An 18,811-nucleotide genomic window follows, 5' to 3' on the forward strand; every position below is an offset into this window, starting at 1 on the left:
ATGAATCCAACTCTCAATAGTATTATATCTTCTCTGCAGAGAAATGGAACATGTATTAATTCTTTAATTGCTGCTTTGACTATTGCTGGACAACAGCTGTTCTCTTCTTATACATTTGGATGTCCCTGTCAGGTGGGAAAGAACTTCTATTATGGTTCTGCTTTTTTAGTCATTCCAACCTTGATTCTTCTGCTTGTTGGCTATGCTCTGAGAAGTCAAACATGGACAATCACTAATGAATACTGCTGCAAATGTGGCTCTCGACACCAGAAAGTCAGCCCCTTGGAGCGCAAGCTGGCTTGCCTTCGATTCTTTGGCATCACTGGAAGGGCACTTGTTGCTCCATTGACATGGCTGGCAGCGAACTTGCTAACAGGTAATTACTATGAATGTGCTGCAAGTGAATTCACATCTGTGGACCAATACCCGGTGTTTGACAATGTCAGTGCTGACAAACGGGAAGAAATGCTGGCTGAGTTTCCATGTTTCACATCAACTGAGTCTGAAGATATGACCCTGGTAAGAGATGACATAGCCCTTCTGCACAGATACCAGTCTCAGGTAAGTTCTTATTTTTTCTTTTCCTCTTATGCTGTCCTAGGCTAGCCATGTTACTTGGAAATATTTTAAATTCTTCCATTTATCATATATTCTCATCATAGAGTACAAACTAGGTACCATTCATTAAAGTGATTCCTACTGAATATCTAGTGAGGGAATTTGGCTTTGGAGTTCTTAGACCTGGGTTAGAACCTTGCTTGACCATTTTTTTTCTCTTTTTGGGTCACCCCCGGCGATGCACAGGGGTTACTCCTGGCTCATGCACTCAGGAGTTACTCCTGGTGATGTTTGGGGGACCATATGGGTTGCTGGGAACTGAACCCAGGTCGGCCGCATGCAAGGCAAACACCCTACCTGCTGTGCTATTGCTTTAGCCCAGCTTTGTCATTTATTAGCCTGGAAAATTTTGAGTAAATCGTGTCATTAATATGAGCATTACTTTCCTCAAGTGCAAAATTAAAATATATTAACAATATCCACTTCGCAGTTTTGGTAAAAAAATAAAAAGCAGAGCTAAAACATATTTGGATACTCCACCCCCTGCTGAGTTATCTATTTTTTTCTTCTTACCCAAATGTTTCACCTCACCCTTGCTTCTTTTGCTTTGATTTTGGAGAGATGTGGGGAAGTTTCAGACACATCTAGCTGTACTCATGGTTTACTCCTGCCTCTTTGCTCAGAGATCATGCCTGACAGTGCTCAAGGGACCATATATGGTGCATGCAAGGCAAGCACCTTATTCCTATATTATGTCTCCAACCCTTTGTTTACTTTTTTAAGTAAATGCTTGCTGTAAACTCTTAATAAATAAACAAATAAAGTGATCAATACTGTTCCAAAAATCTATATTTAAAGGAATGAATGAAAAGTATTGTGGGGGCTGGAGTGATAGTACAGAGGGTAGGGTGTTTGCTTTGCACGTGGCTGACCACCGTTCAATCACTGGCATTCCATATGGTCCCCTGAGCACTCCCAGGAGTGATTCCTTAGTGTAGAGCCAGGAGTAACCCTTGAGCATCAGGCGTGATCCTAAAAGCTAAGGAAAAAAATGTAAAAGTATTGTAGTTACTTTTATAATATTATTAAATGTGTATTCTTCAACATGTATTCTTAAACAAGTATTCTTTAAAAAAATCCAATGAATATTAGAAGCTTAGTTACAATTAATAAATAAACTTCAAGTATGGTTCTAAACTTAGTGTTTATAAACCAGTTTTTTGTGAGATACCTTGGTAGGTAAGGAGGAAAGAGGGCTGAACGAATTTGAATTTGCATGTCAAAATTTAAAGTTATAAAAGTTAATTTTTGTCCATAGAAAAGCATCAGCCTTTATTTATTTCTCCAAGGAATTTTTGAGAAAAACACATTTTCAAGTCACTTGATACAGTAAAAGCTTGTTATTTGGGGCTGCAGAGATAGTACAGTAGGTAAGGCACTTACCTTGTACATGGTCGACCTGGATTCAATCCCCTTTATCCCATAAGCCCCCCCCCCCCACACACACACAAGACTCTCAGGAATGATCTCTGCATGTATAACCAGGAGTAAGTGCTGAATGTGGCCCCAAAACAAGAAAGAAAAAAGCAAAACAAAAATAAAGTTTGTTATTTGGACATTCCACTCTTAAATTTCCCATGTCTTCGTTGCGTGTGTAATTCCTTTCTTTCACTTCAGGGGGCTCTTTGTTCTTTGTGGAGGAGCTCGTGCTCTCTCTTGAGCACCTTTTCTTTTCTTTGATTTTAAATCAAATTCCTTATTTCACACACATATTCTTTTTTGGGGGGAGTAGTAGCACTTTTGGCAGTTCTTGGGGCTTACTTCTGACTATATACTGAGGAATTCCCTCCATCATCCCTGGCCAGTACTTGGGTCAGCCATACGCAAAGCAAGCGCATAAATTCCTGTATCATCTCTCAGGTTTCACAAACTTGTCATTTTTAAACCACCTATTGAAAAGTCATACATTTATTTGTTTTCATAGAGGTTTTAAGTTACCAAATTTAGAAGTTAGCTATTCATTTCATTAAAAAAACTTAGCAGAAAATCACAGAATATTGAAATTTTGCAAAGTTAGACATTCCATTAAGATTGAAGTTGTCTCAATGTTTTTATGCACTAGTCCTAAATAAAATTCAGACAGATGACTTCTGTGAAGATAGGTGAAAAGTAAAGAAAATAAAGTGGATGACAATTTTACTTTTGAAAGAAGTTCTTCTTTAGTATATATCAAGATGTTATGATCAATGATAAATTTATAAGATTTTTATAATGTCAAAATAAAATGCTTTTTAAATATACTCACAGATTTCAGTAAATGCTTGAAAATTTAGACAGGTTTTCAGTTAAGTGCCATTAGTCAATGGATTTCTTGGTATAGTGATTTTAAAAAACTGAGTTTTATTGAGATATTTATCATATACTATATAAAAATTTCATATAGACTCTAACACTTATAATCTAAGAGGTATGCAATTTTTATTCTATTTTATAGATGAGGAAATGAATCTCAGAGACTCTGTATAGCAGAGTTCTTTGGTCACAAGATATTGAAAGATCACGCTATTTCCATTTTACCAGGATACTTTTTTGCAGCTAACTGTACTTCAATCTCTATTTAGATTTGGCAGCTGTGGAATATATCAAAAATTTCACATCTGCATCTCCATAGGCAAGCACCCTATATAACATATGATTGGAGGTCAATCTGGGGCTTCAGAAATGATAGCTGACAAATTAATGAGTATCTGAGGTGGTCTTAATTCTATGTGCTGGTCTCTACTATGCTACCCTGTGATGAATCACTCTGTAGGCTTTTCTTCCCATAGAGTGCAGCATCCCTGCTTTGCACACATGGGTAATGGCTGACCTGTAGTGAGTCACAAACTGTATAAAAGACCTTCACCTCCCAGACTGTGATTGCATACTGCTGGCTTTGCTAAATATGTAGAACCCGTCTCTTTATTAAACCTGCTAAATGGTTAAAAGAATGATTCAGGTTTTTTAATTGGAAACTGAATAGTTACAAACAAAATAAAGTCTAGCTCATTTCCCACTCAAAGTATATTTCAAAGCAAACTCGCAAACTCATCAGCAAATGACTGAAGGGGAAGGGAGATGAAAAGGAAAGCAGTCAGGTACAATTTGTTTAGTTATGTGAAAGTCTGATCACTGACTTCCTTCTGAGGTCACAAAAAAGCAAGGAGCAATTCAGGAAAACATGTCAATAAATACTTGTTGGCACATCATTGAGGTACCTTAGGAAGCCACTATTATTATATATAATTTATCATATAATTTGCTTCACCATCATTATCAAATAATTATTAAGTGCTAAAAGAATTCATGAACCTATATCTGAGTGTTGGAAAGTAAGGTTGAATTAAAAGTTAAGAAGATAATGTGTGTACCTTATGCAACAGTAATTGATAGGTGATCATACCTGTGACTCCCAGCACAACACATAGAATCCAGTCCGAGTTAACCAAACATTCAAAATTCTTTGTAACCCAGAACCCATGTTTAAATGGTTGGGTCTACACCCTTCATCACACCTACATGCATATATGCTCACCAGCACCTTGTAAATATGTTAGACTAGAAAGGAAAATTTTTTCCCAATTATTAGCTTTCAGGTTTTTAAAATTTTTTATTAATCACTGTGATGTACAGTTACAAACTTATGAACTTTTGTGTTTGCATTTCACTCATACAGTGATCGTTTATCCATCCCTCCACCAGTGCCCATTCACCTCCATCAATGATCCCAGTATCCCTCTCACCACCCCCACCCCTAGTTTTCAGTTTTGTAGGAAACCCTAATGCCATAATTATATCTTGACTGTTCAATGCATTGACATTCTCTGTTTTCTTTTAAAAAATTATATGAAGATGCTGGGCTGGATTTTGATCACCTTGGCAACTGTTGCTATCCTTATCTCCCGCTGTGTGGCAAGGTGCTGTACTCCCTTCACCTCCCTGCAGTATTACTACTGGGACAACCACCTCCACAATGAGCAGGAGCTCTTTCAACAGGCTGCAGAGCAGCACTCGCGATTCCTCATCAGAAAGCGTATCCAGAAACTATTTGGTTTTGTCCCTGGAGATAAAGAAGTCAAACACATCCGTATTCCTTCTTGTCAGGACTGGAAAGATATGTCAGCACCCAGTCTTCTCTGCATGGGTGAGGACTTTCAAGGTCATTATAGCTTCTTAAGAGACAGGGTGGATGAAGAGAATGAAGAAGACAAATCAGAAGGCATTGAATTAAAAGGAATGTAATAACACTTGATCACATACTGTTCACAATTCAAGTTGCTTAACAGATTATTTTATGATGGAATTTAAATATGTTAATATTTTTCTCTCTTTAGTTATTTGTATATATAAATTCATTCAAAAGTTCTATTTTCAAAATGAATTTGACAATTATGTCAATTTTTCTCTCCTTAAAATTTTCACTAATGCTCTATTAATGTCTATTTTAAACAATATGATATTTGAAATTGCATAGAAATCTGAATTTGGCTCTATTACTTATTAGCCATGTGAAAATTACTATTTTTGAATGCTATTTTAGTATTTGCGTGTAAGAGCTACTTGATAGGGCTGCTGAGGATTAAATGTGGTAATATAAGCAAAGTAGCCATTACAGTATCATTAAGAAGTTAGTAAATGTTACTCTCTGCATTTCTCTTTGCTTACCATGTCTACTACAGGGATGACCTACTTTTCCAGTCACCCCCTAAATAACAACCAAAAGCTTTTTACTTCTTGCATTTATCTAGATACCTGACATTTTAGGAATAGGGACAAAAAGCTAAACTGACAACATGTAAAGAGAAATTCCATACATGGTTTGTATCATCTTATCATACTTAAGAGAAGATGATGGAATATTATATCATTAATATAATACATTTTATTTGTAGCACCTCCATATAGGATTATTTTTATAGCCACAACATAAGGAGTTTATTCCACAAAGCTGCCTTTCTACACTCCACCTCAATAGCATGGTGTGTCTTTTATTACTGATTGGCATCTTTCTACTCAAAATCTATTTGGAGAAGCAAGACTGCCACCTTTATCTGCTTATCATTATCTATAACTTAAAAAAAGCCAAACAACTGACATTTTCCTGTGCGAATTTTTATATAGGGTCTTGTGTCTGATTTTGAACATTTTCCTTTAAGCAACTGGTATATTGAACAAGAAGCAAGATTAGGGCTTTTTTTTTTTTTAGCAAAACAATAACTGTTTACTGGGCAATGGCTCATAGTTAAATTCACTCAAAAGTCAATTTTAAGAAGTCACTTTACTGACTATATAAAATGCAATCAGTTACATGTTTATCTAGTTTTGCATAATGTTAATAGAAAAGAAAAAATTATGAAATCTACTTTTTTGGTGAAGGGGGCACAACCTGCATATGCTCAGGTGTTATTTTCAGCTCTGCACTCAGGAATTTCTCCTTGTGGTGCTCAGAGGACTTTATGGGATGCCAGGATCAAACCTGGGTGTGCCTTCTGCAAGGCAAATGCCCTGCCGATTGTACTATTGCTCTGGCCTCATGAAACCTACTTCAAAAAAAAAATGAGACGACACAAACTGTATTAATTTGTTAAGAGATCTTTCTTCCTTTCAGTTATTTATTGGGTAGCTCTGTAGCACTGTTATTTCCTCTATAAAACTATAAAATAGTGATGATAACTTGCTCACTAGGAGGCAAGGTACTGAATCAAATAAATGAATAAGGTCCCTTCTAAATCTTATTATTTATTTTCATATATTTGTAGGTCAATGTGTTTTGGAATGGTGGTAGTCCCAGGTTGATTCTAATAATAAAAGAATATGACTGAGGGTCAGGGATGTGGCCCAGTGATAAAGGGCTTGCCTACTATGTGTGAGGTCCTGAGTTCAATACCTGGTACCATACACACAAAACCACATAGTTTGATTCTGAGCCTCCAATAAAAAAAAAAAAAAAAAAACCCTCTGATATTTCACTGTTTTTGTTTTGGGGCACACCTGGCTATTCTTAGGGCTTACTCCTGGGTCATTCCTAGGGATGCAAGGGGAACCATATGCAGTGCAGGGTAATCAAACCAGGGTTGGCTGCATGTAAGGTAAACACCTTAACCTCTGTATAGTATCTCCAGCCCTGATATTTCTCCCTCTTAAAAAAATGTCAATATACTTTTTCAAGTGGTCAAGGAAAGCTTTACAATGTTACCACCTAAGTACTGACATATATTACAAAAGGAATATTTATTTTTCAGAAGAGGAAGCTTAACTAGCAACAACAGCTTAGTAACCCCTTAGACAAGAACTTAATGTCCCCATGATGAGATACAACAATGTTGACAAATTTTCTTCTACAGAACAATTTTTTTGACTATTACATTAACCATTTAATCGTAACAAGCAATATAAATTATTGTGGGGCCTGCTATAGAGTCGGGTTTAAAGGGTGGTTGGGAAAACGAAGACAATGGTGGAGGGAAGGTGACAGTAGTGGTGGGATTGGTGTTGAAATATTTAATGCTTGTAACAAATCATCATGAAAAACTTTGTAAACCATGGTGCTTAAATAAAGTGGGGAAAATACAATAAAAACAAAATAAAATAAATAAAAAGAAAACTGTGAAAAGGAACGAGGGTCCTAGTTTGGCTCTGATTTAAATAAACTGTGTAGATTCATAGCCATGGATTAGGGTACTGCTTGTTGCTTTCATCATTTTGTCCCAGGGTTAGGATCCCCCCTTCCCCCCTCCCCTGACACACACACACACACACACACACACACACACACTACTTCCTGCTATGCAAACTGTTCGTTTCTTCACCTCCACATACCTCACAGTGAGCATATAATGACATGGTAATCCTAGTCCCCTAGCTACACAAGAACACACACAAAAAATTCACCTCTAGACTGCAAAAGTCACAACAGGAAAGTCACGCAGAACCCTACTAGGCTTAATAAATGAAGATGGTAGCCCAGAAGGTTCAACCAGCAACAAGGAGCTACATCATCTCTTTGATAAGCACTTTAGAGGGGAAATGTTGATGATATATAAGCTCAAAGAAACAATGGAACAGGTTTCCAATAAAGCATGAGGCTATGAGAGCAGAAAAGAAGAAACTATAAACAGAAATGACACAACTGATAAAATTAGTAGGTGAAATGGAAACTTCACTGGAAGGCCTTACCAGCAGAGAAACAGCAGCTGAGGAAAGATTCATGAGCTCCAAGATGAGATGCAGAAAAGCTGCAGACAACAGCAGAAGATGGAAAAGAGCCAGGGTCACTGTGTGATGCTGGGGTGAACGGTGTGGGTGTATATGTTGTCCTGGAATTGGAGTTGGAACTAAGCCTTTTGGTATTTCTATGACCGCCCAGCAAAATTGTTTTTCTCTACTAACCACCACTAGGGGCTAGAGTGATAGCACAGTGGGTATGGTGTTTGCCTTGTACACGGCTGACCCGGGTTCGATTCCCAACATCCCATATGGTCCCTTGAGCACCGCCAGGAGTAATTCTTGAGAGCAAAGCCAGGAGTAACCCCTGAGCATCGCTGGGTGTGACCCAAAAATTAAAAAAAAAATTGGACTGGAGCAATAGCACAGCAGGTAGGGCGTTTGCACGTGGCCAACCCAGGTTCGATTCCTCCGTCCCTCTGGGAGAGCCTGGCAAGCTACTGAGAGTATCACGCCAGCAGGGCAGAGCCTGGCAAGCTACCTGTGGCATATTCGATATGCCAAAAACAGTAACAACAAGTCTCACAATGGAGACGTTACTGGTGCCCACTCAAACAAAATCAACAGTGCTACAACCACCAATAACTTCTCTAATCTCTGTATACCAGAACTTCAATATTGCTTTCTCTGCTGCCCCCTAGTGGTACAGAGATGGTGATCCCTAGTGGTAAAAATATGTAATGCTTACTCTAAGCCAGTTACTTGAAGCCAATTATTCGAATTATGCCTTACAACAAATAAGTAAATAAAGTCATGTATTGTAAATAATTTGTTAAAATTAAATTTAAAAACAAAATATTAAAAAAAATATTGAACCAAAGCTGTTAAGGTGTTTAACAATCCGGACTCAATTTTCAGCACCCCAGGTGGTTCCCCAAGCTCTGCCAGGAGTGATCCCTGAGTGCAAAGCCTGAGTAATTCCTGAGCACCTTCATGCCTGGCCAAACACCACTCTGTCCCCCACCCCTGACAAATAAAATTTAAAACACCCCGGACATATGAAGAAATTTCGTTTAAAGTCATACAGAAATGAATGACTTTCCCATTCATATAATTATTTCAGAGCCAGGAGTAATTCTGAGTGGTTCCAGGTATAACCCATCCCTCCCTTCCCCCAAAACTAATAAAACAAAATATGAAGAAATTTTGTGTAAAGTCATACTCAAATGAAATGCTACCCTATTTATGTAATTAGTTAGCTGGAGAGCTGTTGAATCATGGGGCATAACTGAAATCAGATCCAGCCTTATTGTCTACGGCCATACCACCCTGAACGCGCCCGATCTCGTCAGATCCAGCCTTATCCTTCAAACTGAGTCCCCATTTTATCGATGAAGTTACTGAGATATGAAGAAGCCAAGCAATGTGCTTGTAGTGGTGGTACCAGAAACCTGTGTTTCAGTCTGATTTATGACTGCGCTCTACAGCAGAGCTTCAGAACACAACAATGAAGCACTTTACCCCAGGGCCTTGGATATGTGAAGACTGTTGCACTCCTATTAAAGAGAATTACAATATTTGTGTTCCAACAACAAAGGGCTGTGTCACAGCTGTATACTTCACTTTTCACTTCCGCTGTACCTGAACACAAAAATTTGTTAGCAAAGTGATTTGCCCATTTTACCTAGGGTATAACTTTGGACCCGAGCTACTCATAGACTAACTAGCTATTTAGATACATAGATTGCCCATGTACCACAGGCATTCTCATTAAGCATGAAGGGAGTGTGCAACATCACTATGTAGTCTGCAAGTTTGTTCTGAATAGGTCCAAGAGAAAGGACCAAAATCAGGACCAGGTAAAGTCTCCCATCACTCATATGGCTCATATAAGTCAGTCTCTCTTACGTAGCCAGAAAAACTGTGCATATATACAAATACAAGCTCACATTCTTCAAAATTTCCATATTAAGGCAGTCTAAATAATGGCCTCCTCGAAGATTTTTGTGTACTAATCTCTGAAATTTGTGGATGCAATCTTAGTTTATATGGCACAACAGCCAAAGCAGATATGGAAAAACTAAGTATCTGGAAATGGAGAAACTACCGTGGTTTGTAATCAGAGTCACTGAGGTAAAATGATCAGAGAAGAAAAATGTTGAGTGAGTGATGCATGAGAAATGCAGTTATGGCTTTGAAGATGAAGGATCTAGTCCAGGAATGCAGGCAACCTCTAGAAACAGGAAAGGGCAAGAAACAACTCTCTCCTAGAGCCCCCAGAAGGAACATAGTCTGCAAGGTACCTTCCCTTGACCCACTGAGGCCTGTCTGACCTTTGTCAGAATAGTTGGAAACCTATTCACAAGGTTACAGAACTATAAAATAGTGCATTTATATTGCTTTAAGTCAATAAATTTGTTACAGGGGCAAGAGGAAACCAATACACTTGCCAAACTTATAAACCCACGAGCCATTCAAGAGTGAAACACTGTAAAATTATGACTCTTTCATAATAATTTTTATCACATGCATTCTATGATTCTGTATACAATGGCCAAGGAAGAAATCTTGCTTCTGGAAAATACATTGTAATAGAATATATTACAAATACATAAAGTACTTGTTTTCTGATACTTTTTTTTTTTTCTCTTTGGGTCACATCTGGCAATGCACAGGGGTCACTCCTGGCTCTGAACTCAGGAATTACCCCTGGTGGTGCTCAGGGGACCATATGGGATGCTGGGAATCAAACCGGCGTCGGCCATGTGCAAGGCAAACACCCTACCCGCTGTGCTATCACTCCAGCCCCAGATACATTGTTTTAAATGAAGAATGTTGAATATATTTTATATGTACAAATGTTTCAGCCAAAACTACAAATAACATTTAAATATATTTTTCTTTTGTAGTTGGATAGAACTAAATGACTTATAGAGTCATCCAAATGGGTTTTTCTGCAGTTTTGCATATATAAAAATTAATCCAGGCATTGTCTTAAAGGAAAACCTTGTACTGCATATGGTCTCATAATCTCATGGATTCTTCTGTAGCTTCTCCTTTTCTGAGTCCACCCTTCTCTGAGTGGGTCCCTGGATTTCAGCATCTGGGTGGTGACTCAAGTTTATCTTTTTCAAAGAGCTCTGGATTTGTATCTCAAAGGATACCAATGCCTGTGGGCTACACTGCAGAGCTAGGTGATCCTGCTACACTCCACATCAAATTTAATTCATTCTACCATTAAAACATATCCAGGGGCCGGAGCGATAGCACAGCGGGTAGGGCATTTGCCTTGCACGTGGCCGACCTGGGTTCGATCCCCGGCATCCCATATGGTCCCCCAAGCACCGCCAGGAGTAATTCCTGAGTGCAAAGCCAGGAGTAACCCCTGAGCATCGCTGGGTGTGACCCAAAAAGCAAATATATATATATATATATATATATATATATATATATATATATAAAACATATCCGGATCTGATCTAAGTTGACTTTATCTTTTTAATTTTAAATCTCTGAATGGTTTCCATGCTTTCAGACTTTGTACTTCTTAAATACATTCAAACTCAGTAGCTGGTGTGGTCTTCCTAGAGTAATAGTAAACCATGATATGTAAACTATGCTCCACTCCTCACTTCTGTATACCATTTCACTATGCCATCAGTCATGATGGCTTTGAGATACCAAGTTTTTAGTCACCTCAAGACCTTTGCAGTGACTGTCCCTTCTGCAGAGAACCTCTCTTCTGGGTAACAAATTATTGATCCTTCTGAACTGATAATGCACAGAAAAACGGACACTTTATTTCTGCAATTCACTGTCACTGTCATCCCGTTGCTCCAGGTCGGCCACGTGCAAGGCAAATGCCTTACCCTCTGTGCTATATATTTGTTTCTGTTTGCAGGGACCACATGTGGAGGAGCTCAGGGCTTGCTCCTGGCTCTGCATGCAAGGATCACTTCTAGTGGTTTGGAGGACCGTCAGAAGTTGGGTAGCTAGGGGTCTATCCCAGTCAGCTTGAGCACGGAAAAAGGACCTACCTGCTGTACTATGGCTCCAGACCCACTTCATTCATTTTAAATTAAATCATTACTGTTGGGTGAACTAGCACTTTCTCAACCTAAACGTTTGTTTCCTCATATCAACCCTTAGTACTTAAAAAACATGTTCTCAGTACCAAAGTAGATAAATAGTGAATATGTTCATTTTAATATTATATTTTGCTGTAAATTAGCAATGTTTTCCAATATAAGGTCAAAATAACTTATGGTCCACTGGGCATCTTCATTTTAATAAGAGAACATTTAAGAGCTTTCATCGTTAGTGAGCTTTTTACTATAAAGCTTTCCCCAACTACACAAGTGACACTATCTTTAAGCGAGAAAAAAAATAATTCAAAGAAAAAAATTAAATTGTCAAATGAGCTTTTTTCTTTATCTCCCACAACCATGTTAGTTTACAATAAACATAATCTAAATGCCTAATAATTTTCCCATACAAGTACATTTATTTGGCCAGAATCTTCGCTTTTGCTATTATAGCCCCTTGAACTGTTTGTAACTAAGTTGCGACGAACACGGAGGCGACAATGTATTCTTTTCTCAATTTTATTCCCTTAAGTCAAAGCTTTTACACTTGACCAAATGTCCCACCAAACTCTCCACCCTCTTTACCCCCCATTCACAGACATCTTTGGCTCTCTGTCCAGTTGCGTTGACTTTACAAATTCAAAAAAGGGAAGCCCAAATAAAGATCTCAAACTAGAATCCAGAACTTTAACAATCCAGGATTTCTGACTGGCTATAATTCTCTGATTGGCTATTAAGTCATTGGGCCGATCGTTTTGGGCCGACCCCGTGAACAATCTTCCGCGCCCACCGGACTCTACACAGGTCTCTCGCCCAACTCCCGTGGACCCCAAGCTGCGAGGCTCGGGAACGGCTAGTAGCCACCCGACAGCGACCACCACCCGACCCTCAGACCAATTTCGCGGCACCTCCCAGGAGCCAAAGAGCCACAAGGCGGAAGTCGGGATCCACGAAATTCGCTCGAGCCTCGAGCATCCAGCGGCTAGTGCCGCTGTCCCCACCCGGGCCAGCGAGGCGGGCCTCCAGCCCAGACCAGTCGAGTGACGATGCTGTGCTGAAGGGGCTTCTCAGCTTCAGGTCCCACAAAGTCAGCAACCCCATCGTAGGTGTCTGCAGCGAATGCCGGACGGCGGATCGGCACCACGCCGGCGAATCCCAAGCGGGCGTGGTACAGGCAGCATATCAGTGACTCCGTAGCCAGACCTAAGAAGCCGAGCACAGAATTAGGGAGCCGGCGCAGGCCGGCGCGGGGCTGTTGCTCAGCAGGCCCGGCCAGGCTTTGGGCCCCGGGCCTTTTTGCCCGGGACTGTGCGCCTGCGCCCGGCCGGCCGCCGCCTGCTCTCCCGGAGCGGCCCCGGCCCCTGCTGCAAGCGCGCCGCCTGCGTGTCTGGACGATCCATGGGCAGCAGCCAGGGCCAGGATGACAGATTACGTCGAGGAGCAACGCAACGAGCTAGAGGCTCTGGAGTCCATCTACCCCGACTCCTTCACAGGTGACTTCCGCGGCCGCGGTCCTGGGTTGGAGCAGCCGCCGCCCTCGGGCTCCCGAGCCGGGATGGAGAAGGAGTAGTGGATAGCGAGGCCGCGTGGCAGTCTCGGCCACCATCCTCTTGTCAAGTTCTTCCACCCAGCTAGTAATTCCGCAGCTGTTTCCCTTTTTCCGCCTATGTCCCGAAAGCTGAGTCTGGGAGAGGTCGTGGAGGTCCAGGGAAAGTTGGGCCTGGGATGAGTCTGGGGCACTTGGAGGTGTGTGCAACTTACAAGCAGCCCGGGGAAAGGGGGGGAGGGGGACGTGAAATTGACAATTAGCTGTTCCTCCCGGAGGCTAGCACTCTCCCGAGACTCAGAGGGTGTTAGTTCTTCACATTTTCACCCCTAAAGAGACTTTTTTTTTCTTCTTACGTGGGGATTTTTAGAATTTGTGGGATTCAGCATGCAGTCTTCAGAGTTGCCCCGAATCAGTTTGAGTATGACTTTGACCCAGAAGTTTGCCGATTTCTTTCTTTCTTTTTTTCCCCCCAACCCCATCATTTTGTAGACTTCCTAGTGACCGTTGAATTCCCACTTCACTTTCATTATAGAGTCGCAGGTTTTTAGACAGGAAGAGATAGGTAGACATCAACCAGCCTGAACATCACTTGCTGGGTAATGGAACCTGGAGGGTACGTGGCTTGCTTTGGGTCCACCTGCACGCAGGTTAGCGACATGGTTGGTACCCGAGTTACTTCTTTACCTTCCGGCCTAGTGGAATTTGGATTCTCCTTCCACCTGGGATGAAAGGAGCAAAAATTACTTGTTAAATTTGGGCGCGTGTCAGATAAATTAGTAGATCTTAAAGGAAGAGTTCTGGATGAAGCTCTGACGCAAGCGGTTCCGAAAATGCTGCAAGATAACGATGTTAATGTGACTTCTCTTGTTGCTTCCAGTTTTTGGTAAATGATCAAATAAAGCCAAGAATAGTGAGTAGAGCCTGGCTTTGTGAGACTCACATTCCCCATTTCTTCCTTAGAATGTTCATTATGCTTGTCAGAAAGCAGAGAATATGACGTTATTTAAATTCATAAATTCCAGCCACTCTCCTCATCATTGTTTAGTTGAGCTTGATTTTTTTTTTTTTTGGTTCCATCTTTTCACCATTGCAACGGTAGCAAATTTTGTTCTGCTTTGCCAACAGGCAGATGTCTCTCAGCTACCCCCGTATAGCTCCAGTCCTGTTCATGTTCTCTCTCACCAGCAGTACAGCTGTGCTGTGAGGATATTAAGGGGATGAGTGAAGAGGGGTTTTAAGTGTCATTAACTGGGTGAGTGTGTATGGAGTCTGGCTCCCTTCTCTACCTTTGCTTAATACTAATGTCTAAGTCAAATAGAGGGTTGTTTGTTGGATATATTTAAATCGTGACACTCAGTCCTTTCTATCCTTTGGAAGTGTAAAAGGCATGAACACTGTAGGCAGTCAATAAAGCGTAAGATAAGCTGGTTTTCTTCATTTAATACTATGCATGTAAACACTTGTAAAAGTGATCCTTTTGTGTTGTTTTGTTTTGGGGCACACCTCTGCATTCAGGAATCACTCCTGGGGGGCTCTGGGGACTATCTGGGATGCTGGGGATCTCGCCTGGGTGGAAGACATGTGAGGCAGGTGCCCTGTTCTGCTGGCTCAGGCCCCAAAAGTGATCATTTTAAACTCAGTTCTGTGCTTCTTCCCAATTGTAGTAGGCTCTGATATGGTTCAGTGCTCTTGTCAGATGAATGGCCTTGTTGCTGAGCCAGGATCATAAAATAGAATTCATAAATCTTTGACACAATCTGCAGTATCAGTAACCCATCCGTGTCTAATTCTTATCAGCATTCCTTCACTTTTGGCAATACATAAAATGAGGTGTTTTAGTTTATACTTTTGCTACTTGCCTTGCTCTCCTTGATCATGTTCATTCTGAAACCTCCTGGAAGAGGCAACGTTTTTTGGAAAAAAGTGTTTCATGTTCGATAGTTTGAAATCTTGAGGTTTACAAGAGCTTGTTTCAGTTTGCCAAGGAACCCCAATTGATAGTTTTCTAACCTCATTTTGAATCAGATCTTTTTTTTTTTCTTTTTGGGTCACACCTGGTGATGCACAGGGGTTACTCCTGGCTCTGCACTCAGGAATTACCCCTGGCCGTGCTCAGGGGACCATATGGGATGCTGAGATTTGAACCCGGGTCGGCCGCGTGCAAGGCAAACGCCCTACCCGCTGTGCTATCTCTCCAGCCCCTTGAATCAGATCTTATATTAGATTTGGTAAATGCTTAGAATTGTTGGTGAAGGAAATAGTTACACTTCATAGAGGAGGGTAGGTAGCTGAGTTCTTGATAGAGCAATAGAGCTGACTTTGTGGCTTTGTAATCATCCTCTTATAGTTGCTGAAGAAATAATCCAGCCAGCCCTTAGCCATAGGCACTAAGATGTAGCCCAGCCCTAGAATTGATTGTCTTATTTGCAAAGAATTTTTGGTCCAATGTCACTTTTTTTTTTTTTTGGTGAAATGTAACAAGTCGTAGTACAGTTTATTTTTTATTTTTATTTTTGGGAGGGGGGATGCATACCTGGCTGTACTCAGGGCTTAGTCCAGGCTCTATACTACTCAGGGATCACTCCTGGCGATACTCGGGGGACCAAATAGAGTGCTGAGGATCAGACTGGATGGACTGTGTGCAAGGCAAGCACCCCACCTGCTATATTATCTCTCCAGACCAATGCAATTTGTTTATTTATTTATTTATTTATAGAACTTCAAATCATCCTAAAAACTAGTTTTACAAAATATGAAAGGACTCAACAGATACTACGGTCTCCTTTAGTAGTGCTTCACAGTCCTACTGAGTGGTATAATTTGGTTTTCCCATCTCTGTATCAAAATCTTTGACTATTTTGTGTAGTCAAAGTTGTGCAGTTGGAGCAAATTGGTTGCTAATCAAGCTTACTCTAAGCCAAGTTTCTTTAACTATGTTTGGTCTTTCATAGTGGGGCAACATATGTATTTCTTTGTTTCAGTATATTAAAGTAACAACCTGCAGGGATTAGGAGTTACATCGCATCTTACAGAGACAAAGGTCAATTTATGCACAGTAGTTCTTCAGGACAACCTTAATGTTATTTGTGTATCCCTTTGGGTATTTTTCAACTACTATCTTCATTATCTCTTTTCTTGACAAAATCATATTTTATAGTTTGCTATCTTTTGCCCTTAATGTAAGCCAACACTTCAGTTTCCTCTAGTTCTTTCTCTTATGCCATTTCACTATTTATCTTTGATCAACACTCAGGAATTAGTTTTTCTTTTTTTGTTTTGTTTTGTGGCCTCCCTCACCCATCGATGCCCAGAGCTTATTTCTGACTCTGCTCAGGAATTAACTCCTGGTGGTGCTTGAGAGACCTTTTGGGATGCCGGGGATCGAACCAGGGTCAGCTGTGTGCAAGGTAGGCAGGCACCCGATCCTCTCTACTATGCCTCTGGTCCCAGGAGTCATTAGTTTTCAAGTATAGTTGAATAAATTTATCATTTCTTTTAAAATCGCTTCCAAACTTTGGAATACAGTTCTTTTTTTATTTTTGTTAAATTGGAATATACAGTGACAACAACCCACAAACCAGTGATGTTAAGAGGATAAAGGATGGTGGTAGCACTCTGTTCCAGGAATTCCTTGTGAGTACAGGCGGCTATTTGATCTCTGTCTTTAAGATACAAGACTTGCTCTTCAAACTCTAGCTTTCCCTTGAACATGTTCCTTACTTGCTTTTTTCTCTGACTCTTTGCTTGATTTTTTTTCTGATTTTTCTAATCTAGAGAATCACGTATTCTCTTTTTAACATGTATTCCTCTCTATTCTTCTTTCACATCTTTCTAAGTAAATTTCATTCAGTAAGAACACAGAAATAAAAATACATACATGCATACATATATGCACATCATATATGATAACATATGCATATATATGTATGCTCCCATATACATATATATGTATGTATATATATGTATGTATGTTCACCCTCTTGGTCAAGAAGGATATATTTCCAGATTATAGGATAGAAAAAAGAATGGAAGAGAAGAGTGGGAGATAAAATAGATAAATAATTTACAATGTGGGAACCCCTCAATGGAGTTTTGTGTATTATGCAGCTGGAACATAGGGACAGGAGAAGGCCTTAGTTGTTTTGTAGAACTGAGGGGTAATATGGAGAAACCAAGTGAGTGGAACTAGGGGAAGAACACAGCACGTACAGAAATTTGACTGAGCAAAATTTGTTCAAAGAACTATTACTTGGTATTGCTAGAAACAATAGAGAAGTGAAAGTCGTGGAAGATGAGACTTGGACAAGTAAGTAGGGCCAGATCACAGAGGGCTTGGTTGGAAGTTACATGTATCTTTTGGACCATTGGTTTTTTTGTCTTCACCCCTGCCCCCCTCCCAACACACACACACACAGGTTTAGACAGTGCACACTGCAGACATTGTCACATTAAATCCAGATTTCAGTATCTGGGGTGGTGTCGTAGGCTTCTGGTTATGGATGTTTTTAGTTGGCTATAATGACCCCATCTCTTTCTTTTTTTTTTTTTGTTTTAATTTCTATTAAAAACACCTTAACGTACAGAATTGTTCATTATACAGTTGTTTCAAGCATTTAGTGCTCCCAACACCACCAGTGTGACTTCCCCCCATCAGTATCACCAGTTTCCTTTCCAATCCCAACCTGCCCCCTTAAGCACATAACAAATTTAATTTACATCGTTTATCCCAACAAAACTTTAAGAAATAGTAAATAGAATGGTCAGAAAATAAATTCGTAAGAGCCAATTTGTGATTATTGTATAATTTGGAACTATGTAAATAAAATTAAAACCATTTAATACTGTATATTAGAATACCTATTCTCATTTGCATAATGTTTTCAAAACTGGAGTCTAAAGTATATTACATTGAATTTTATATTATATTTGGATCTCATTATGGTAATCATATTTCACCTGTCATTAATAAAACTTTAAAGCTATTCTGTATTAATATATTGTAGAGTTTACATGGGCTGGAGTGATAGCACAGTGGTTGGGCGTTCTCCTTTCATGCTGCCGACCGTGTTCGATTCCTCCGCCCCTCTCAGAGAGCCCGGCAAGCTACCGAGAGTATGAAGCCCGCACGGCAGAGCCTGGCAAGCTACTCGTGTGTATTGGATATGCCAAAAACAGTAACAATAAGTATCTCAATGAGAGACGTTACTGGTGCCCACTCAAACAAATCAATGAGCAATGGGATGACAGTGACAGAGTTTATATGAAATTGGTAAGGCTTACTTAAGTAAATTTTTCCCTTACACATTATATAAAACTGATTACAAAGTTGTTTATGACGATTTGTTACAGGCACTCAGTACTCCTACACCAATCCCACCACCATTATACCTTCCCTCCACCATTGTTTACAATTTTC

The 18,811-nt window shown here is 40.1% G+C and overlaps 2 protein-coding genes across 3 annotated transcripts in view; both read left to right on the forward strand.

Annotated features, from left to right (window-relative positions):
• Positions 1–13,035, forward strand: CALHM4 (calcium homeostasis modulator family member 4). Its single transcript, XM_004614028.2, has 3 exons — positions 1–561; positions 4,450–4,835; positions 12,651–13,035. Exons 1-3 carry the CDS (start codon positions 1–3, stop codon positions 13,033–13,035), a joined length of 1,332 nt encoding a protein of 443 aa, XP_004614085.2.
• The window catches only part of RWDD1 (RWD domain containing 1), a 24,605-nt gene continuing 18,237 nt past the window's right edge, over positions 12,444–18,811 (forward strand). Inside the window, exons 1-2 of one of the 2 annotated variants that reach the window (XM_055137086.1) lie at positions 12,446–13,339; positions 14,521–14,647. Coding sequence is in view for 1 of the 2 variants with exons in the window: in XM_004614010.3 (XP_004614067.1) it covers positions 13,267–13,339 (73 nt within the window). In the remaining variant the exon portion in view is untranslated. Of the gene's footprint in view, positions 13,340–14,520; positions 14,648–18,811 lie in introns of both variants that reach the window. The other variant, XM_004614010.3, reaches the window with a different exon arrangement.

The sequence above is a fragment of the Sorex araneus genome, chromosome 4 (genome assembly GCF_027595985.1).
Source record: "Sorex araneus isolate mSorAra2 chromosome 4, mSorAra2.pri, whole genome shotgun sequence".
NCBI classification, from domain to species: Eukaryota; Metazoa; Chordata; class Mammalia; order Eulipotyphla; family Soricidae; genus Sorex; species Sorex araneus.